This window comes from Lissotriton helveticus, chromosome 11 (assembly GCF_964261635.1).
Source record: "Lissotriton helveticus chromosome 11, aLisHel1.1, whole genome shotgun sequence".
NCBI classification, from domain to species: domain Eukaryota; kingdom Metazoa; phylum Chordata; class Amphibia; order Caudata; family Salamandridae; genus Lissotriton; species Lissotriton helveticus.
The window spans coordinates 605,617,735-605,642,079 of record NC_136072.1 but is presented as its reverse complement, the minus strand read 5'-3'; the positions used below and the strand labels follow the sequence as shown (position 1 = coordinate 605,642,079).

The window sequence follows — 24,345 nt, the reverse complement described above, 5'->3', positions numbered from 1 at the left end:
TCACACCCCCTCACCCCCCCTCACCCCCTCACACCCCCTCACCCTCACCCACTCACACCCCCTCACCCTCACACACCCCCTCACCTTCACACCCTCTCACCCTCACACACCCTCACATCCCACACACCCTCACACCCTTCACCCTCACACCCTTCACCCTCACACCCTTCACCCTCACACCCACCCGCTCACCCCACACACCCACCCTCACCCACTCACACACCCACCCTCACCCACCCACTCACACACCCTCACCCACTCACACCCCCTCACCCTCACACACACCCTCACCCTCACACTCTCACCCTCACACCCCACACACCCTCACACCCCACACACCCTCACCCACCCACACCCTCACCCACCCACACCCTCACCCACCCACACCCTCACCCACACACCCTCACCCACTCACACCCCCTCACCCACTCACACCCCCTCACCCTCACAACCCCCTCACCCTCACACCCCCCTCACCCACTCACACCCCCTCAACCTCACACACCCTCACACCCCCCTCACCCTCACACCCCGCCTCACCCTCACACCCCCCTCACCCTCACACCCCCCCTCACTCACACACCCTCACACACACCCTCACCCCCGCTCACCCTCACACCCCACACACCCTCACACCCTTCACCCTCACACCCCACACACCCTCACCCACTCACACCCCCTCACCCACTCACACCCCATCACCCCCACACCCCCCTCACCCTCACACACACACCCTCACCCACCCCCTCACCCTCACACACCCTCACACCCCCTCACCCACTCACCCCCTCACCCACTATCACCCCCTCACCCACCCTCACACCCCACACACCCCCTTCACCCTCACACCCCCCTCACCCTCGCACCCCCTTCACCCTCGCACCCCCCTCACCCTCACACCCCCTCACCCTCACACCCCCCTCACCCTCACACCCCCCTCACCCTCACACCCCCCTCACCCTCACACCCCCTCACCCTCACACACACCCTCACACACCCCCGCACCCCCTCACCCTCCCTCAACCTCACACCCCCTCACCCTCACACCCCCTCACCCCCTCAACCTCACACCCCCTCACCCTCACACCCCTCACCCTCCACTCACCCTCACACCCCCTCACATCCACCCACTCTCACCCCCTCACCGCCTCACACCCCTCACCCTCACCCACTATCACCCCCTCACCCTCACCCACCCTCACCCACTCACACCCCTCACCCTCACACACCCCTCACCCTCACACACCCCCTCACTCTCACACACACCCTCACCCTCACACACCCCCTCACCCTCACACACACCCTCACCCTCACACCCCACACACCCTCACCCTCACACCCCACACACCCTCACCCTCACACCCCACACACCCTCACCCTCACACCCCACACACCCTCACCCTCACACCCCACTCACACCCCCTCACTCACACCCCCTCACACCCACACCCCCTCACCCACTAACCCTCACCCACTCACACCCCTCACCTTCTCACCCTCACCCCCTCACCCTCACACACACCCTCACACCCCACACACCCTCACACACCCTCACCCACACCCTCACACACCCTACCTCTCACCCTCACACCCCTCACCCCTCACCCTAAAACACCCTCACACCCCCTCACACCCTCTCACCCCCTCACTGCCTCACACCCCCTCACCCACTCACACCCCCTCACCCACTCCCCCTCACACCCACCCACACCCCCTCCCCCTCACCCACTCACACCCCCTCACCCTCACCCTCACACACACCCTCACCCTCACACACACCCTCACCCTCTGACCCTCACACCCCCTCACCCTCACACCCCCTCACCCTCACACCCCCTCACCCTCACACCCCCTCACCCTCACACACCCCCTCACCCTCACACACCCCCTCACCCTCTTCTCACCCTCACACCCCACACACCCACACCCACTCACACCCCTCACCCCCTCACCCTCACCCCCTCACCCTCACACACCCCTCACCCTCACACACCCCTCACCCACTCACACCCCCTCACCCTCACACACACCCCTCAACCTCACACCCCTCACCCTCACACCCCTCACCCTCACACCCCCAGCCTCACACCCCCAGCCTCACCCACTCACACCCCCTCACCCTCACCCACTCACACCCCTCACCCACTCACACCCCCTCACCCACTCACACCCCCTCACCCTCGCCCTCACCACTCTACCGCCCTCACCACTCTACCGCCCTCACCACTCTACCGCCCTCACCACTCTACCGCCCTCACCACTCTACCGCCCTCACCACTCTACCGCCCTCACTCTACCACTCTACCGCCCTCACTCTACCACTCTACCGCCCTCACTCTACCACTCTACCGCCCTCACTCTACCACTCTACCGCCCTCACTCTACCACTCTACCGCCCTCACTCTACCACTCTACCGCCCTCACTCTACCACTCTACCGCCCTCACTCACTCCACCGCCCTCACTCACTCCACCGCCCTCACTCACTCCACCGCCCTCACTCACTCCACCGCCCTCACTCACTCCACCGCCCTCACTCACTCCACCGCCCTCACTCCACCGCCCTCACTCACTCGATCTATCGTCCTCCCTCTATCTATCGCCCTCCCTCTCTTCCACCCACCTCCTTCTCTAAATCCATGATCTCTTCTCCTGTGCTAATCTGCTGCTCTCTTTCACTTCACCTCCTTCTTTAACTCCGTTCTCTTCTGCTGTGATGATCTGTTCCTCTCTTCTGCTGTGATGATCTGTTCCTCTCTTCCACCCACCTCCTTCTATAACTCCCTGTTCTCTTCTCTTCTCTCGTGCTGATCTTCTGCTCTCTTCCACCGTGCCTCCTTCTCTAACTCCCTGTTCTCTTCTCCAGTGCTGTTCTGCTGCTCTTTTCCACCCCACCTCCTTCTTTAACTCCCTGTTCTCTTCTCCTGTGCCGATCTGCTGTTCTCTTCCACCCGCCTCCTCCTTTAACTCCCTGTTCTCTTCTCCTGTGCTGATCTGCGGCTCTCTTCCACCACGCCCCCTTTTCCAACTCCCTGTTCTCTTCTCCTGTGCTGATCTTCTGCTCTCTTCCACCTGCCTCCTTCTTTAACTCTGTTCTCTTCTGCTGTGCTGATCTGCTGCTCTCTTTCACATACATCCTTCTGTAACCGCACACAAACACACATCACCCCACACATCACCCCACACATCACCCCACACACCACACAACCACACAACCACACAACCACACCACACACACAACACCACCACACACACAACACCACACACACAACCACACCTATAGCCCCCACTCTATCTATGGCCCCCACTCTATGGCCCCCACTCTATGGCCCCCACTCTATGGCCCCCACTCTATGGCCCCCACTCTATGGCCCCCACTCTATGGCCCCCACTCTATGGCCCCCACTCTATGGCCCCCACTCTATGGCCCCCACTCTATCTATCGCCCTCACTCTATCTATCGCCCTCACTCTATCTATCGCCCTCACTCTATCTATCGCCCTCACTCTATCTATCGCCCTCACTCTATCTATCGCCCTCACTCTATCTATCGCCCTCACTCTATCTATCGCCCTCACTCTATCTATCGCCCTCACTCTATCTATCGCCCTCACTCTATCTATCGCCCCCACTCTATCTATCGCCCCCACTCTATCTATCGCCCCCACTCTATCTATCGCCCCCACTCTATCTATCGCCCTCACTCTATCTATCGCCCTCACTCTATCTATCGCCCTCACTCTATCTATCGCCCTCACTCTATCTATCGCCCTCACTCTATCTATCGCCCTCACTCTATCTATCGCCCCCACTCTATCTATCGCCCCCACTCTATCTATCGCCCCCACTCTATCTATCGCCCCCACTCTATCGCCCCCACTCTATCGCCCCCACTCTATCGCCCCCACTCTATCGCCCCCACTCTATCGCCCCCACTCTATCGCCCCCACTCTATCGCCCCCACTCTATCGCCCCCACTCTATCGCCCCCACTCTATCGCCCCCACTCTATCGCCCCCACTCTATCTATCGCCCCCACTCTATCTATCGCCCCCACTCTATCTATCGCCCTCACGCTATCTATCTCCCTCACGCTATCCATCTATCGCCCTCACGCTATCTATCGCCCTCACGCTATCTATCGCCCTCACCCTATCTTTCGCCCTCCCTCTAGCTATCTATCGCCCTCACTCTATCTATCGCACCACCACAGCATCACTCAGGGGCACCACAGCATCACTCAGGGGCACCACAGCATCACTCAGGGGCACCACAGCATCACTCAGGGGCACCACAGCATCACTCAGGGGCACCACAGCATCACTCAGGGGCACCACAGCATCACTCAGGGGCACCACAGCATCACTCAGGGGCACCACAGCATCACTCAGGGGCACCACAACATCATTATGCACTACCACAGTATGAAATGAAATGATTACGCACTTGTATAGCGCACGAATACCCGTAAGCATCTCGGCGCTTGTACGAATACCACCAAGGAACCCTTCCTGGCCTTTCCCTGTAAGGAGACCACTCCTGGGCATCCCCAAGGTGAAGTCAGGCATCCTCAGCGTTGTTGGGGCCATTGTAGAGATTAAGCAAGCTATTGCCCAGAGGTGTAGAATAGGCACCGAGGCGAGAATTATCAGGTCCGAGGAAATTGAGCCCGAGACCCGCCGAGGCGGGAATTGAACCCTGGTCCCGGCCAGACTACTGCATCAGGGTCTGCCGCTCTAACCATTGAGCCACACTTCTCTACTATCAATCTGTGCAACCATTCAACAACAACTGGTTAAAATATGCTCTCTCAATGTTTCAAGCTTTATTGCAAATGTCACAAAAAAGATGTTAATATTTCACTCCTGTTCTTGGATTTTCGTCACAATAAAATACACTGAACATAATCTTCACAAAAGTTATTTACAAACGTTTAAGCTATTGCCATTATAAATTACAATAACTTTTATTTAAGTATTAATTATTTAAAAAAATTAAAAGCCATTGTTATTTGTAATATCAATACATCTAAGTCACGTAAATACAAAACATGTTGCATTACAAATGCTATAGGTGTCACATTTGCAAAAGATAAAAGTATTGGAATTGTAAATGACAAAGCTATTAATTTCGCTATTTTCAAAACCAACACATAAATAAAAAACTTGTCATTTACAAGACCAATAGCTCAAACTTTCCTAATGCGAGATCTATTGCATTGCAAATGCTTTTTGTGTATATGTTAATGCTGTTCAAACTAGTATTTATGGTTCATTCATTGAAAGCCTTTATTATTAAGATGAGTGCTCCAAGTAAATGTTGTAAGCTCTGACTGCATTACTGGCAGTGGTTCCAGTATAAAAATGTGTGCACATGTTTTCAAAGTTTAGCAATATGAGGCTATGTATAATGCTCCCAGAAGGCTCTCTGATTTGATGCAAATATTTGCATAATCTTGAAAGTAAGTTTGAAGATTCTTTGCTTTCAAAATAAAATGTTCATAAAAAACTGAAAGCAGGAAAAAAAACATTCTGTCTAAATTTCAGGTACCATTTCTTTGCAGCATCATTTAGTAACATGTGTTGATGCCTGCTAGTGTTTCCCCAAAATATTCATAATGGGAAATCAGTGTAATCAGTTTTAATAAGATTATGGGGAAAAAAATAAACAAGCATTGGGAAACCCAGTATGTCTGAAATTGCTTGTCAGCTTTTTAGTTTTGTCAATGTGTGAACTGTTTTGGCATGGTTTTTGTAAAGCCTTATTGGTGTGGGAGCTGCCGGGCCCTCACCATTATAGCAAACATTGGCAAAAGCAAAAATTGTTTTTGGTCTCAAAAAGCACGCACTGCCACAGTAGTTACTTGGCACTGAACAAAACTACTTTGTGTGCGGATATGCTCCTTGTGAGAGCAGAATGTGGTCACTCACAGTGAATGCAGCCGATAAACAGAGAGACAGAATTTAATAAACACAAAAAGTCACGGTCAACGTCAGACCAAATTAGGGGACCAATTATTAAAGGAAGTCTCAAAAGTGCACCCATGGTATATGTCCTTGCATTAAGTGCAGCTATATGGCTTTCGTGAATTCCCAAGAATTTACAGCTGTAGGACAAGAAATGGTACTCCTAGAAAATATTTGTGAACTGCATTTTAGCATGAGCAAATGTGCATGTGTAAATTTGCTCGTCCAAAAATCTGAATTGTTTGCAAGTTTACTTTCCCGCCAACCACTATTTTCCCAATTCTCAAAGAAGGTTTATGTCTGCCTTTGTCAGGAGTAGATCTCCAACATTTCTCAGTATGAGAAAAGATTAGAGAAAAGTTGTTGAAACCCCTTAAAACATGCAAGTTGGTAGGTTGGCACAGACTCAAAAGGACATTCTAATCCTCGAACTATTGCTTACCACTATCTTCAGCCCCAGTATGTAGATCTGCAATAACGTGGTAACATAAGGGGATTGCAAGTATTCAAACACTACAATGGCATCAGCCCTGGCATAATCATAAAGACTATATCAGAGCTCTTTTATAATGAGACTGCTACCATAATTTGTCGCTGCACTACATGGCAATAAAGGGGCAAGTAGATTTTGTTACAGGACAAGTAGATTTATGAAGCAACCTGCCCCATGTACAAGTAGATATTTTATTAAATTCCGCACCCAAGTCACGCCTGAAACAATACTATTAAGATATACGTTGAAAATAAAATCAGCATTTTCTTCCAAGCCAAACACTAGACTGTGGGACTGTGCACGGTATGTGAATGTAGAAAAGAGATGCAGGTTACAAACAGTTTTCATAATGGAGGATATCGGAGGGTGATTAGGTCAAGAAGAGATGCCATGAAGTTACTCATCCTACCTTTTGCAGAATTTACAATTCCACCTCTAACAAATGTTTTCACTTTACTGATATCGCCTCCTTCAAAGGCAGCAAGGAATTCTTCATAGATTTCAGCAGCAGCTTTCTCATCTTCCTGCAAATCAAATATTTATCAGATTAGTAACATTGCCCAAAAAAGAATATTTTTTATCACAGGACTCTTCTTCTTTTTGCAAATACAATCTGTGAGAAAGTGCCCTATTTCTGCATGGTTGCCCCCACTTTTTGCTGAACTGCTGATGTGTTTTGACTGAGTGTGCCCTGTGCTCCTGCAAATCAGGTACCCAGGGCCTATGTTGTTTCCCTAAAACTGCATTGAAAACAAAACCCAATTGGCATCTCTGGCCACAGGTCAACCCCTGGTAAATGGTAACACAGATACCCAGTGCACTGTGACCGGGAAAGACCCCTAAGGGCTGCAGCACTTATTGTGCCAGCCTTAGAGGCCCTGTATCATTACCCTCACACACTGCCTTTGCAGGCAGCGTGTTTTGGTGCAGAACAAAGTAAATAGTCGACATGGCAAACATCCGTGGGCCATGCCTACAACCCACTGCCCGGGCATAGATCAATCACTCCTCTAGCTGGGTGCACTATACCAGTGGTGAGGGTAGAGGTGCATGAGCCCTGTACCCATACAGTGTCTAAGTCCATTCTTAGACATTGTAAGTGCAGTGCTGCCATTAAGAGTATATGGTGCTGGGAGTTTGTCATTATGAACTCCACAGCACCATAATGGCTACACTGAATACTGAGAAGTTTGGTATCAAACTGCTCAGCACAATAAACCCACACTAATGCCAGTGTGGGATTTAATGAAAAATGCGAACAGAGGACATCCTAGAGGTGCCCCCAGAAAAACAACTTACCACTGTATCCATGCTGAGTGACAGCTTTCAGCTGCCACCACCAGACATATTTCAGGACTACTGGGTCGAGAACCTGCTGCTCTCGGAGGCCAGAAACAATGCACATCCTGGGACGAGGTGCCAAGTCTCCTCCCCCAGGATGGCAGGGTTCATGAAGGAGAAACTTCAAAGGCTTGCTGCCTTTGTGAGCTTCCCCAGGCCACTTGGTGCTTTCAGCAACTGGTCCCCACTGGTTCGGTCCCCTCTTTGGGCAGGAGAACCAGCGGGAAAAACAAGTGAGGAAGAGAGGTTTGCCCACCTCTGCCAACTCCACCCCTCAGGTGAGCGAGGCGAGGTGAAGCCCTACTCTCAGTCCCCGCAATCTTGCAGATGGGATGACCCAGCCAACCAAGGAAAGGCTTAAGCTCCCATCCCACTGGAGGTTGGCATAATAGGGGGTGTGCCCATCCCAGGGAAGAGACCCATTGGTCCCAACCTTTTTACTTACCCGTAATGCCCCTCAAATCTAGTATTTAGGGGCACCCCTGAACCTTGCTTTCTCAGACTAGAAACTACAAGAAGAAAAGAAGAAGGACCGAAGAGCTGTGTGGAGTGGGAAAACCTAAAGTTCTTTAAAATTGTACTAAGTAACAAAAACGCTTCAACTAACCTGTTTACAGGTAATGTTGTAGTGCAGTATCCAGGCATACTGCAATGTGTAAGAAAAGTAAATCTGAAAAGTAACTTACCAGTAATTTTACTAAAAATCCTATACAAAGTATATGTAATGTATTCTGAAATATTGCATGATCAGTAACACTACTGTAATCAAATCAAAGTGCATTTACAATTCAAACTACTTACAAACTGCATTACTACTGTAAAGTATTTATTGCTTAACTGTGCCAGGCTTGCTTGGTTCTAGAAAATAAAACTAAAAGAATATTTTTATGCAAAAACAATTGGTCTGAAGTTTAGTCTTTGAGTGTGTAAATTCATTTGCTGACTGAGTGTGTACAACAAATGCTTAACATTGTCCTCTGATAAAGCCTTACTGCTCGACCACACTACCACAAATAGAGAGTGAGGGGCTATCTATTTTCCCTCTTCCTACCTTTTGGGTTCCACCGGACTCTGTGCAGACTAAACCTCACTTTGGTATAGAATATACAGAGCCAGCTTCTTACACAATCCTTCACAAATTAAAAAAATAATAGACTAACAAAGCTTGCTATTTCTTTTGTTCTTATTATTAGTCAGAGGGGACCTTCAGACCATATAGAGAGCAGGTCAAAGAGGACCTCAAGGAAACCCAATATCTAGTAACTCAGTGACCAGAAATACGGACCACAATATTCCCCAAGACCAGACTTCCTTCTTTAGCAATATATACAGACATGCTCGAGACTGACTCCTGTTCCCAATAGCTTCTATGAGGTGATGGAAGATGTGCCTTGTTCTACAGCTGTGCACAACTTTCCCTGATACATTAGTTTCATCCTCTAAGTCTAGTCTCAGATATTGATAGCTCTACAAGACAGAATAATTCCTAGGCTGCAAAGCGATAGCAAGCCGGGATTTACAAAAGGTATGTTCGGTCAGATGAAATGTGGATAATTTCAACACGAAAAGCTTACTAACCTGTAAGGAATGTTTTGCAGCATGAAGATTTTTCTGGGTTCACATCCAGTGTATTATTCCGCCATCTAGTGGTTTGGGTCTGATATTATTCTGTTAGTCCCCTGTTTAGGTCGAGGGACCTAGCTCTCACAGCGAAGCTGTGAGGGCGGAGTCTCGAAGAATTAATGTTTTGGAGTTAGGGGCTGGGAACCCGCCTCTCTTCTCCATTCTCCTCCATTGGCTGGCTTCCTAAACGGAGGCCAGACATTGGAGGAGAAGGGAGTCACTCCAAACAAGCCCCGTCTCTTTCGGATTCGGGGGCGTGTTTTTTTCGTTCTTTAGCCCTGTGACGTCACCAGTCACTCAGAGCCCAAAAACACGCCCCCGAATCCGAAATTTGCGTAGCTTTGCGGCCGCCATTTTGTTTGTTTCTAGTTTGCACAGCACAGTCACAGGCCGCGCGCCCCTGTGGAGCTGCTGACTTCTCCACCTTGGACAAACTCCCAATGTGCTCCAGGCTGCCACCTTGATGCGTCCACATTTCATTCAGGTAATGGGCAGCTATTTTAGGATACCCTCCCGCTTCATGTACCCCCTGATTGAGGGAGACTGACAGGGATGGTTGGAATGAATTGCTCGTCTTGCCAGCTGAAAGGCTCGGCTCCCTGAAAGTTTTCTCAGTGTCCTTTTGTTTGTCTTCGCTCGGAGCGGGCCCTCAAAGTGACATCTGGTCCGCCCCACCGGCTCGGAGGCAGTGACACGCCTCCGATTCGTTTCCCCATATCGGGGGATTGACGCAACGATGACTTTTACAGGTCATAACACTCACCTCGGTCAACGTCCTGCAAGCCAGAAATAAGGGTCGCTGATGGGCGCAGACGGGGGCCATGTGATGGCTTTTGGGCACCTCCAGGGCAGCGGGAGTGACGTGGCACGTAGGCGCCTCCTGGTGTGGGTGTCTCTAGAGGATAAAGTCCCCTTGCAGCGGCTGGCGGTGATCCTCTCGTGAGTCTGTGTGTGTGAGTATAATGCCGTCTTTTCCGCCAGGAGATAATGGGCACCCCAGCACAGCAGGCCTTTCCACCACAGCCCAGGGCACGAGATTTCCATATACCAGTCTGTGTGTCAGACGCGGGGGGTGGGGAGGCAATACTCCGCAGGACCCACAGAGGCTTGAAACGTGCAGAAGCACTCCCAGTCACAACTGGTCTCAACATGGCGGTGAGCCTCAGGCAGGGCCCTTCCGACCTCTTCAATAGTGAACCTTGGGTACTTTATTGGTGCGCTTTCACTCTGGTCAGTTTGCTAGAGCTACAAGCTCCTGGCTGCCGCGCCACAGGGGTTCTCTTTGTCTTTGCAATCAGCTAGGGCACATCCCCGAGTAGCATTGGGCTCCTCAGCACTGTTCCGTAGGCTGGCCGGGCCTGCCCCAGCAGCCCACTGTTGCACTCGCGGCTCCTGGGTCCCCGGGGGGAGGGGAGGGGGCGCAGCACTCCCTTCCGCCGTGGCCCCAGCAGGCTCAGTCCTCCGAGGCTCAAGATGGGGCGTTCGTATTTCCTTTCCTTCTCCCTCTCGCTGTTACCGTCAGGACTCAGTGGCAGCAAAGCAGGCCGAATCTTCTGCAACCCGCTAAGGCCGCAAACGCTATCGGGCTGTCCGGCTATAGTGTCTTGGTCGCCACACCGGAAAGCGGAAACCACTTATACAGTAACCACAATAATCCACCTCCAAATTGTTTTTATCATAACGCTGAATTGAGTTACCTTCCTAAATTAGCACTGCTTAAGCCAATGGCTCTGGCCTATAAATGAAAGAAGCTCTTAATTTCAACACTCAATAACTCATTATGCATGCTCTCTCATTCGACCTTGAACTCTTGAACTCTTGAATTCATGCATTCATCCATTGACTCGATTTTCAATTCACTCCCTTATGAATGAATGATGAGATTTATAGAGTGCAACTATCACTCCGTGTGGGCATAATGGCGCTAAAGCAGAAACGAGACAAGAGGGGAGAGCAGTGGTACGATTCTACCAGATCAGAGGAGTGAGAAAACTAAATTGTCACACTCCCTTTGCAGCCAAACCTCCTGGCTTTCTCAATGCCAGGTTTTACAAAGTCTTGAATTCAACGTGAAAATCCACATGACTAAAATATTGCGCAGCACACCTATAGCAATCCTAGTATTTGCAAAAATTATGTAAAAGTCCTAAGGGAATTGTTTTTTAGCTGTGCACACCTCCCAGACGTGATTGACTTATGTCAAAGTGAAACATGCTGTAATTCAAAAGCTAACATATTATTAGATTGCCATTCCAAACAGATACATCTTTCTCCGTATTCCGTGAAGAGAAATGAAAATTGCACACAAGTGCACAAGGCACTGTGTAATCTGCTAACTAGTGCCGCTCCACCACTTGAGACAAATTCCTAAACCTAGATATTTGTCACACTGGCGCTCCTAGCACTGCTCTGGAACAAATTCTCATTCTGCTCATGTCCAGCTGAAATTACTTTTTACGAGCAACTTACCCAGATGGTAGCATTTTAAAGTAATAAGTATTCTGTTACACGCTTCTGTAAAAGTCATTTGAATAGGATGTAAATTAAAAAATGCTCCCCCTTTGATTAAAGTAAAAAAAACTTTTTAAAAGTGGAAAAGCATTGCTTGTCTGCCAAATTTGCCACAAGTACAAACCTTACCCCCTTCCCATCTTTGTGTGTAGTGGCCTTCTCTTGTAGAGGCTCCATCCCCCTTACGTCTTGCTGTCCTTTCTTCCTAGTTGTCTGAGCTAGTCTTTTCCGGGAAGCAGGGAGGGTCACATGTGAATCCACAAAATTCTTCGAGCTGCAAAACTAACCCTACAGCCTACTGAATCTTTTCGCGGGTTCACATGCTGTGCATTTATGTAACAGCATTATCCCCTCCTGGGAGGTGTGTATGAAAGGAGTTTGAGGAGGAAAACAGGTGTTTCAGTTCCTTTTGGTCAACCTGTGTCTCCTTGTTTAGTAGTAGTATGTTGTGAAAGGGCCACCAATGCCATGTGGCTGCCATGCATATGCCCTGATGGAAACATTAGCTATAAATGCCAGTGTGGCTCCCTTTTTCATCGTAGAATGCTCTTGGTGGTAATTCTGCACCTGCTGTTTTGTATCATGTTTGGAAAATTTGTGAAGGCTCTGTATTTGATACTGCCACTAGGTGGCAATACCATGCAGAGTCCAGAGGTTCCCTAAAAGTGTACAGGGCTCAATGCAAAACCCAAAGTACTCTATTATTTGTAGTGTGGGCGAGCAGCAAGATGGCCTATCAGAGGAGTGCAAGACATTTATTGCACACACATGATCAATAATGGACACACGACTCCAGGAGATCCAGACGAAATATATAAAAGTATACTTTGTTTGTACTTTTTTTTTAAGAACCCGGTCTTCGTAATAAGGTAGGTAAGTATTTAATTACAAATACTTATGACTTGCAAAATTCGACACTTGGAAACGTTTTCAAACTGTCTAATCTTATCCATGTGGAAAACAATCTTGTGGTTAAACAAGTAAGTATTGAACTTACAATTTCAGTCTTCGGAGCCAAAAGTCAGCAAGGGCCAGGGGTCACGTAGGTACAAAAACTGCACCACCTGCGGTACAGGGGCAGCCGGTGCAGAGGTCAAAATCGGAGATCGACCCAATGCTTTCCAATGGAGACAGGTGGTGCCTGGGGCCACACTGTTTACAAGTAGGTAAATTGTTTGCAGAGGCCAAGATTTGGGGGTTAACACAAGCACAAGGGGAGACACAAAGCAGCACCAAACCTACACCACCAACGGTACAAGAGCAGCAGATGGCAAATTCGACATCTGGCACCCAATGCTTCTCAGTGAGTATTTTCCTGATGACAAAGATGCTGCAGGCGTGACACCAGAGGTTGCAAGAGGAAGACCACCGACAGTAAATGTAAATGTAAATGTAGTATACTTGTAAAGCGCACAGCTGCCCCAGCAACGGGGCGTCCCGGCGCTGTATAACTCTGGGGAACCCGTCCTGGCTTTCCCTGTGGGATGGTCCCTTGCTGGGAGTCCCCAAGGTGGAGCCAGGCATCCCCGGAATTGGTGGGGCCGTTGTGGAGATTAGGCAAGCTAATGCCCAGAGTTGCCGAGTGGAAACCCTGATTAGAGTAAGCACCGAAGCGAGAATTATCGAGTCCGCTGACCAAGGTCCACGACCCTGCCGCGTCGGGAATTGAACCCTGGTCCCGGGCTGACTTCTGCTCTCAGGCCTGCCGCCTCTAACCAGTGAGCCACACTACTCCACAGTAGAGGTAAGTTGGGATGTAAGTATCGTAGGGGCATTGTAGGTTTACCTCACCAAAGCCCAGAGGCTTCGGGTGCAGGGGAGCCTTTTGACGTCGTATTCTTCTTACTGGAGCTGGTCGTGGTCATGGGGAGCTCTGGATTTACACTGCAGGCGCTGTCGTGGAGGGCAGGAGGGGTCAGCCAACGCTGAACACAAGGTAACGATCACTGGGGAGACTTTATTACAAAGGTAAGCCACGCGGGCTGTGGGCGTCAGGTGCAGAGTGGGCAGAAGACGCAGAACTGTGTAAATCCAGAGTCTTAAGAGTCGGTTTCTTCTGGACAGGTCCACTGTCCTTGGGAGATTGGTGTCTTCATTGAAGGCACATGTCCTCCCCGGGGTTTTGGAGGTCATTGTTGCAAGACAGCTCAAAGGGTCGTCGAAGCTGGAGGCAGGCCGGTACGGCTGGGGCCAAGGCACTGGTCGCCTTCTGGCTTCTGCCGCAGGGTGACTTCTTTCTGCTTAGGTCATTGCAGATCTGAGGGTCAGGTCTGAGGGAGCCACCTAAATACTACATTTAGGAGGCGTTTTAAGGGAGTAGCAGGTAGGGCCAATGGGCACCTTACCTGGGGTGACTACACCCTCTAGTAAGCCACCCTCCTGAGAGAGAGGGCATAGACCTAGCCCCGATTAGAGGGGTACCCCAATCTTCAAGATGTCGGGGACTGAAAGTTGTGCTTCACGTCACTCCACCCCCCACCTCACCACCCTAGGGTTGGAGTTGGCAGAGATAGACACATCTATCTTTTTAGGTCTTGCTAGAGCCAGCGTGTGAGAAAGTGGCTCTTTATATACTGGACAATAATGCAGTACAGTGTGTATAGAGTCCACCAACCCCAAAGGTAAAACAGAGGTTAAAGTCAGAACTGACCTTACTCTCCAAAGTGGTAGCTTGGTCGAGCAGTAAGGCAGTACCAGAGGACAGTGTAAAGCATTTGTTGCAAACACTCAGTCAGCAAAAGGTTTCACACACTCAAGAACTGAACTCCAGGCCAATTGTTATTATATCCTTAGATATAGTGGTTTTATTTTTAGAACCAACAGTTATACAAATATACGTTTCAAGTTATGAGTACTCTCAAGTAAATACTTTGCAGAGGAGCAATAAAGTTTGAGCTCACAACAATTACAGGATAGCTAGTAAGCAACACAGTTCTGAAACACTAGCATTGAGCACAAAGGGTTTTTCACAGGTAAGTACAGTTGATTACTTTATGGATTACTTTGGTAGATCAAGGACTAGATCTCAGATTCAGTCCTGGGGTCTAAGCTGAAACCAGATTAGCAAGAACGTTTTAGTTACTGTAATAAATTTTCCTGAATATAAAGCGGTTTTAAAAGTTCACAATTAGAAACTTTGACAATGTTTTTCAATGGGAGGATGTGAGAAGTTGGCCTGGTGTATGATGTTCATTATTCTAGTGAGCACCTTGTACCAGTCCAAACAACCCTTATGGTGAGTGGTTGTAAGTCAACCTTACAGACAAGCTATCCTAGGGGTAGCATTGACCTAAGCAGTTTTAGGTTTAACTCAAGAGGGCATGTGAAGCCAGCTGTTTTACCATATGCAATCCTTTTAATACCAAATGAAAGGACAGCACACGTTATATATTATAAAATATATGTATTTATTACTAGAATGATCCCCTGTACCCTTATGAGGACAGAAGCACAAGCGTTAAACAAAGAACTTCATATAACATACAAAAGTTGCACAATTATGGATAGGCCCTGGTGGCCCCTAAAACCATATACTAAAAGAGTGGTATAAGAACCACGTCACGAACAATGGTAAGGCCTAGGGCCTTGAGAATCGCTGGGGCTACACTGGACTAACTTAAGTTAGGACGGGAGCGGCCCACAGGATGTGGGTGCAGTGTCTAAAGCACACGCGTGCACCAATGCAAAGTCAATGGCGCGTAAAAGTTACAAAGTTGCAGATTTAGGAGTCTTCCGACTGGACTAGAACGTAGCCACTTAAAACTAGGACACTAGAGGTGTAAACCACTACAGGAGCACCGGAGTACTCGCGTTACCTCACCCACAGGAAGCGGGTGCATAGGTGTCAAAGTGCGTAGGGTTTCTTCGTGGAGTTCTATGGAGCCTGGAGGTAAAGATGCTGCAGGCGGCCAGGAGAGAAGAGTCCGGTTGGATCCAAGGGTGGATCGAAGATGTAGAGTACCTGAAAGCAGAGGGGACAGAGTCTGGGTCACTAGCCAGTGACCAGGAAGGAACCAGGAAGGAACCAGGCGATGTCGGGCGCAATCAGGTAGTTGTCGAGAAGCTTGTCTCCACTGCCACGTGGACCCGGGGGCATCGACGATGACCAGGAGTCGGACACTGACTGTCCCACGAAGGCTCTCGCTGTCGGTGGTGTCGGCTTCGGATTGGAGTCAACAGGCCTTGGCAAATGCAACCCACACAGGAATCGAAGATGGCTTCTGGTTCAGATCAGCAAGATCTGATGGGCTGCTCCTTTTCAGGGGAGCAAGGGCCAGTCTGGAGCAACCAGACCAGCGGTGTAAATTCGAAGGTTCGTCGTCACAGAGGCCACTAGCCAACGGGCAAGTGACCGGACAGATGCGTCGAGCAGGAAAATGCAAAAGGGCCCCACGCAGCACTCGGTGAGTGTGGAGAGGTGATATTCGGTGCAAAAGCTGCTCGGGGCTGGGGCTTCTCAGTCCCCAATGCACAGCTTCGAGGGTGCCTCAGGAGCTGCACGGGAAGCACTTCGCAGGCTTTCCAAGATGGCCGGTCCCACTTCTCACGTCGCCTCCACGGGTCTCAGCTTTGCTGTGGCTGTGGATCGGGCTGTTGGATGTCTGGGAATCCTGTTCTTGTCGATCTCTGTCGCTCGAGCTCCGGCGGGAGCTGCAACAAAGCAAACCGTTGGGCGCTTGATGGTGCCTGCTTGCACAGGGTGGTCACTCCTTGACCACAAGGGAGATTCTTCAGTCTTCTGCGTCGAGTAGGATGTCGAAGGGTCCAGAGTTTCGTATCAAAGTTTCAGTCAGGATTATCTAAAGTCTATGGACACAGCTCCTACCTTTATTCCAAATCAAGGGGCTGGATTACCTGCTAGGTCCCTCCTATGTGTGGGACCCAGGAAGGGGGTGGTTACACCCCTTTCCCTTTGTCCAGTTTCGTGCCAGAGCTGGGGCTGGAGTGCCCCAGCACCGGTTTGAACTGGGCTATGCATGGGACACCTTGTGTGCCCCAGGCAGTGTCTAGTTTCACTCAGCCCTCCCTGCCTCAATCCACTATCTCCTGTCTGGGGTGGTGTAACACCTCCCTGTGACCGGAAACCTTTTATCCAGGTCTCCCCTGCCGGAGTTTCGGTCAGCAGCAGGAGGCCAGACTCGTGTCTGTGGCAGCAGCATCCATTTTGTGATGCTGAGGCTCTGGTTAGTTTTAACCGCATTTAAGTAAAGTAACATGTCTTCTCCCTCTAGAAGGGTGGAATGCTACCCCCGTCACCAGAACTGGCGAGGGGGTAGTATTCCAAAGTGTATGACACCTTACACGACATGTTTTGATAAAGCCAAACCAAAGTTAGCAATAACCGCTGTTGGACCCGGCCTCATGGCGTGGTCCTACCCCTCCCGCATGGCGGGCCCAGACCGACATCGGCCCTGCACCGAGCCTCGGACAGCCCCGTCTGCCCGACCCTGCACGCCCCAACACTGCCGGTCCGGTTACCACCCCGGACCACCACTACCGGCCTGGCTCCATCTTGGGCCCATCATGTCCTGAGCACGAGGCCGCGCCCGTCTCCATCCTGGGCCCACCACGTCACGAACACGTGGCCTCGGCCCCGGCCCAGGCCCCAGCGAAGCCCGACATCGAGGCACCAAGATCCACCCAGGTGGTCGAGTGGCCACTCGACAGATCCCGGAGGAAGGGGAGTTTCGATGGCCCTCCAGCCGTCCCCGGACGCCTGGTATCGATCGCCCTCCGGCCTCCCTGGGCGCTGGCTCCACCCCCCTGCTGGGTGTCTGGACACCATCATCCCGGCCCCTCTGGCCCCCAGGCGCGAGGGTCCGGACATCAAAGGACCCCAGTCCTATATCTGGGCCAGCCCCGGAGTAGGACGCCAGTTGTATCCTGGACTGGAAAGCCCTGCTGACGCTGTCACGGCCGACACCAGAAGAACTCATTTCCCTGTAACCTGAAGATACCCTGAGAGCCTGCTGGCGCTGCCGTGGCCCACCTTTGCTAAACCATCTTGAGAGCCTGCTGGCGCTGCCGCGGCCCCCCTTTGCTGAACCACCTTGAGAGCCTGCTGGCGCTGCCGCGGCCCACCTTTGCCGAACCATCTTGAGAGCCTGCTGGCGCTGCCGCGGCCCACCTTTGCTGAACCATCTTGAGAGCCTGCTAGCGCTGCCGTGGCCCATCCTCACCGAAACCACCTCGAGGCCTGCTGGCGCTGCCGCGGCCTCCTCTCCGTTACCGACCACCTGTCGAGTCCTGCTGGCCCTGCCGCGGCTCGGCCTTCCGGAACCCCCGGCTCGAGGATTGAGAGCTGTGCGCAGGGTATCCCTTCCTGCACCCATATTGAGACTGTCCCGCTACCACGCTCCTTTTACGAGACTCTACAGATCCCTCGATCTGCCTGTACACCTCGCTGAGAACCAGCAACCTTTATTCCAGATAAAGCTTAAGAACTTAACCTCTTGTGTGGTGTCCGTTTGTAGTGTTGTGGTTATTCTGCTGTACGATCCTAGGAGAGGACCCTCACCCAGGAGGCCTCTCGATAACGCTCGGCTGCTTCTCGACGGAGAGGTGGACCTAGGGGTGGTCAGTCAGACATCTTCTGCCTCCCCCGGGATCGCCTTTCTAACAGTGGTGGCAAGCGACGGGATCCGAGCCGACGCAGATCATACAGAGAGTGATTCACTCACTACCGAGAAAAACACACCGCGACCATGACTACGCAAGAAACGAGACAGACTACGGAATTCCAGAAAGAGAAAATGGAAGACTACAGTCACAAGGAATTAAAACAATTCTGCAAAGACCTGGGCATCGTTACCACGGGCCTAAGCACCAAGGATGACTTTAAATCGGCCCTACAGGCATGGGTGGACGCCGGTGACACGCCACCCCAGAATGAGGACAACACAGGTCTGAACGGGAGCCCGGAGACAGACATGACCCCAGTGGGGGAGAGACCTGCAAATCCAGGCACGGGCCCCCACGAAGACGCCCGAGAACGAGAGAGGAACCGGCTCCACGAATTGGAACTCGCCCGACTCCGGCTGGATGGAGAACTGCAGCTGGCGGAAGGAAAATAGCACTCGAGCAACTACGGCTAGAAGGAGACCTGGAGGAGAAACGAAGATCGAGACCTGATCCCCCGAGACCCGATCCCAGGCAACACACAGAAATACCGCCAATGGGTCACCATCAATGGACGCCGGGCCGAAGCCCTCCGTGACACTGGAGCCAGCGTGACGGCGGTCCGCTGCCACTTGGTGACCCCAGAACAAATTCTCCCCAATGTCCTGTGCCCGGTGCGGACGGCGGACAACGCCGAGAGTTTATGCCAGATGGCCCGTATCCCCTTCGAATAGGGAGGGGTGTCGGGTATGCTGAAGGTGACCGTCCGTGACGATGCCCCCGTGGACTGCCTCCTCGGGAACGACCTGGAAAGTTCCCCCTGGGCCGGCGTCGAGCGGAGAGAGCATCTGGGGATGCTAGGCCTTCCAGAGTGGGTCTGTGCGACCACCCGCTCCATGTCCGCCCGAGCCTCCGCCCCAACGGAGGATGCCCCGACCGAGGAACCAGAGTGGCCCGCACCTCCTCCGCCCGCCGTCCCCGAGGACGCCGACCCTGAGCCCGGCCCCCAGGGGCCCAGCCATGAAGACCTCACCGAGCCCGGCCACCTTCCAGAACTAGCTCAATGGCGCCAAGAAGGTGGCCCCACCCGCGAACAATTCCGGCAGGAACAGAAAACCTGTCCCTCCCTCGAGGGAATCCGACAACAAGCCGCCACGCAAGCCGCTGGAGACCCCTCGGGGTCCCACTGGGTCTATTGGGACCACGACCTTCTCTACAGCGAGCAGAAGATTGCCAAACTAGGGTCCAGCCGGGTGCTGGTCGTTCCCCTCCGATTCAGAGACTTCCTCTTGAACTTGGCACATGACGTGCCCCTCGCTGGGCACCTGGGGCAGGACAAAACTTACAGCCGCCTGGTGACCCATTTCTACTGGCCGAAAATGCGCAACGATGTGCATAATCACTGCCGATCCTGTCCGACTTGTCAAGCCAGCGGGAAGAGCGGGGGAAAAGTCAAAGCTCCACTCCAGCCTTTTCCCGTGGTCACCACCCCCTTCGAGCGAGTAGGGATCGACATCGTGGGGCCCCTGGACCACCGCACCTCTCAGGGGCACCGCTTCATCCTCGTTCTAGTGGACCATGCCACCCGCTATCCTGAAACCATCCCCCTCCGAACCATCACGGCCCCAGTAGTAGGCCGAGCCCTAATGGGGATCTTCTCCAGAGTTGGCTTCCCCCGAGAAGTCGTGAGTGATCGGGGCACCAACTTTATATCTAAATATATGCGGTCCCTGTGGCAACAGTGCGGGGTCACATATAAGTTCACCACCCCGTATCACCCCCAAAGAAATGGACTTGTGGAGCGGTTTAACCGAACACTGAAGGGAATGATCAAGGGCCTAGAGGAGCCGCTACGACGCAAATGGGATGTCCTGCTGCCCTGCCTCCTGTTTGCATATCGCGAGGTGCCCCAGAGGTCCCTGGGGTTCAGCCCCTTTGAACTATTGTATGGGCACCCGGTCCGAGGCCCCCTCAGCCTGGTCAAGGAGGGCTGGGAGACGGCTGTCCGAGGTGCTCCCCCCGATGTCTACCAGTACCTCCTGACACTCCGCAACCAGACTCGGGAGTTCCGGGAACTTGCCGAGGCCAACCTGGAGGCTAGTCAGGAGGAGATGTAACGCTGGTATGACCAGAACGCCTCGTCCATCGAATTCGAGCCGGGCCAGCAAGTCTGGGTCATGTCCCCGGTTGAACCTTGTGCCCTCCAGGACAAATGGACGGGGCCCTTCAAAGTGGTGGAGCGCAAGAGCCCCGTCACCTACCTGGTGGACATGGAGTCCCCCAGAAACCCCCTCCGGGTTCTACACGCTAACCGGCTCAAACCACACTTCGAATGTGAAGGTAAACACCCAGGCTATCTGTATGACAAAACACTAGCTATGTACTCGCACACAACGTTACCAAATGGAGAGATTATAAACCATAACACAAACAATCAAATTGATATCAAAACCAGTTTGTTTTAATAAAAAGGGGATACATTTTTACAATATAATTATTTAAACATGATGAATTGATGATAAAAAAATGATATACTTTTTATAAAAAAACAAATTAAAAACATTGGAAGGACAATGATATATGTCCTATCTATTGTTGCTGTGGCTGTTGTATGTCAGTCAAACCACACTTCGCCCACACTGAACTAAGCCTGCTGCTAGAGACCGATGACGGAGCGGAAGACGACTCCGAGCCTCTACCAGATCTCCTGAGCACCACCGAGAAGGACGGCTCCGTCGAAGGGGTCACGCTCTCCTCTACCCTGACCCCAGAACAGCACCAGGACTGCCGGAAGCTGCTGGGGCAATTTGCAGACCTCTTCTCCCTCACTCCCGGAGTCACCCGGTGGTGTGTACACGACATGGACACCGGAGACAGCCCGCCTGTAAGACACCGAGCTTTCCGAGTGCCCGACTGAGTTCGGACCTGCATTCAATCCGAAGTGGCCAAGATGCTAGCTCTGGGGGTAGTCGAACCCTCCGACAGTCCCTGTGCCAGTCCCGTTGTCCTGGTCCCCAAAGCCGCCGCCCCCGGCACACCCCCGGAGCTCCGGTTCTGTGTTGACTACCGAGGGCTGAATGCAGTTACCAGAACCGACGCACATTCCATCCTCCGGGCGGATGAACTGATCGATCGCCTGGGGGCCGCAAAGTATCTCAGCACCTTCGACCTCACGGCCGGGTATTGGCAGATCGGCCTCACCCCTGGAGCACAAGAGCGATCGGCCTTCTCGACCCCTGATGGCCACTACCATTTCAAGGTGATGCCCTTCGGCATAAAACGCCCCGGCCACCTTCCAGAGACTCGTGAATCGGGTGCTGGCCGGACTGGAGGAGTTCAGCGCCGCCTATCTAGACGACATTGCGGTGTACACCCTCCACTGGGATAAGCACCTGACCCACCTCTGGGAGGTCCTCTCGGCCCTCTGACGGGCCGGACTGACAATAAAAGCCAGCAAGTGCCAGATAGGCCAAGGGTCCGTGACCTATCTGGGACACCAAGTGGGGAGCGGCCAGGTGGCTCCCCTCCAGCCAAAGATTGACGCCATCCGGGCCTGGGAGCCCCCGGTCACCCAAACAGCCGTCCGAGCTTTCCTGGGGCTCACAGGATATTATCGGCGCTTCATAAAGAACTATGGAAGCATTGTGGGGCCCCTCACAGAACTAACCTCCAAGAGACTACCCCAAAAGGTGCGCTGGACCCCCGAGTGCCAGGTCGCCTTTGACACACTAAAGACCGCTATGTGCACCGCCCCTGTACTCCAAGCCCCCGACTACAGCCGAGAGTTTGTGGTCCAAACCGACGCCTCGGAGCACGGCATTGGGGCGGTCCTCTCCCAAGTAAATCCGGAGGGAGCCGACCTTCCCGTTGCCTTCATCAGCCGGCGGCTGCTGGCCAGAGAACAACGGTGGAGCACCATCGAGAGGGAAGCCTTCGCCGTCGTGTGGGCCCTAAGGAAACTCCGGCCCTACCTCTTCGGCACCCACTTCCGGGTCCAGACCGACCACCGGCCCCTGCAGTGGCTGATGCAGATGCGGGGAGAAAACCCGAAACTGTTGCGATGGTCCATCTCCCTGCAGGGGATGGACTTCACTGTGGAGCATCGCCCCGGCAACGACCACGCCAATGCTGACGGCCTGTCCCGATTAGTTAGCAATAACCGCGAAGATTATAATGCACTTAAGAGTATATGGTATGGCAATACCCTGGAACAGCTATAAGGACATGGTTCCGAAAGCTGCAGACAGGCTCAGCTCATGCTAGAGTACCATCTCACATAAAACCAAGCACTCTGCCTCCAGGATTGTTAAGGCCTGCCATTGGAGTGACTTATAGGTGCATATGTGTCCAGATATAGGTTTAGACATAGGTATACTATATCTATGCAAGGGGTGATTACACGACCTTGCCCCAGCTGAGTGATCAGCCAGTTGTGTCAGTTTGGATGGCCAGCCAGGGGTGGCAAAAGATATGCTGCAGCCCCTGGTAGGCTTTGGGTGCACCTATGCCCTGGGTACCTATAGTACACTGTACAGGGGCTGATAAGGTGACTCAATATCCAATTAGTTATGTACCTAGGGTACATGGAGTCCATTTTACAGAGAGAGCAGATAGCCTGGGGCCCTGATTAGCAGGGTCCCAGGCCAACTAAGTCGAAAACCAGCTAAACACAAGGATAAACAATCTGGGGTAACCGTAGTCAGATATCCATCCTCCTACAGAGGAAATTCAGGTTACAGGTAAAATACGATTGCATTACTTTTGTAACCCAGCGCTAGTCTCCTAGGGCCAGCACTGGGGGCTTAACTCAAAACAGGTAGGTAAATGCGTTTCAGTATTTCGTACGATTTGTAAAGAATATTTGCAGTTTTCAAAAGTAGACACTTAGAAGAAATTTCATAGAAAAGCAGACAATGGGATCCTAGGGAGAAAATACAGGTTACTGGTAAACCCGCTAGGGATTATTTTTGCGGTTCAGTACTGGGCTGAAAGGTACAGTACTGGCTTCTCTTGTGATCACAGGTGAGTACTTTCGAATTCAGACTTTGGCTGATTTTAAAGGAATATTTTCCATTTTCAAAACTTCACACAAAAAAATTTCGAGTCAAAATGGGTCAATGTTATCCAATGGCAGGTAAGTGAATTACCAGTTTCCAGGTGAGTACTTGGTTGGTGAAGTTAGGGTTCTGGGCATTGACTCAGGGGTCCCCCAAGGTCAGGTGAGTACAGCTAGTTCAGTCCCTGCGTCACAGGGGCGGCCGGGTGCAGAGGTAGGTAGGCCCAATATTATCCAATGAGGGTAAGGGGGCCTTCGGTTGGTGGCTGCTGGCTAGCAGGCAACGCGGCTCTGGGAGCTGTGCTCCTGGTCACTTGCTCAGGGCAAGGGGGGGAAGTAGGATAGTGCAAAGAGGTCACAGCCTGCGGCACTCGGGCAGCTGGGTGCAAGGTGCTTTTGAGCCGTCGGGCGCTCAATGTTATCCAATGAGGATCTTGAAAAAGGAACAAAGGCTGCAGGCTCGGGGACAGTGACTCTCCAGGGGCGAAAAGCACTTCGAGAGGTAAGTTGGGAAGATGGAGCACAGGTAGGTACCCCAAAGGGAGGCACAGGGGGCCGCGGGGCGCCGTGGTGTCTTTGGGGGTCGGAAAAGCTTACCCTCGGCTGGTCGCGGTTGGGGTGGCCCCTGGTTCTGAGTCTGCAGGCATCGGCTGGTTCGTCGAGAAGGGTCTTTGGGCACTGGACTTCGGGGTCCCAGTCGCCGGGGGGACGTCCTCGTGGTCTTGGTTCGGGTTGGCCC

General features: G+C 52.1%; 1 protein-coding gene across 3 annotated transcripts in view; it reads right to left on the bottom strand.

Moving 5' to 3' along the window:
* The window catches only part of U2SURP (U2 snRNP associated SURP domain containing), an 878,864-nt gene that overhangs the window by 776,773 nt on the left and 77,746 nt on the right, over window positions 1–24,345 (bottom strand). For all 3 annotated transcript variants that reach the window (XM_078666425.1, XM_078666427.1, XM_078666426.1), the window contains one exon: window positions 6,867–6,981. In XM_078666425.1, the coding sequence (XP_078522551.1) occupies window positions 6,867–6,981 (115 nt within the window). The remainder of the gene's footprint in view (window positions 1–6,866; window positions 6,982–24,345) is intronic.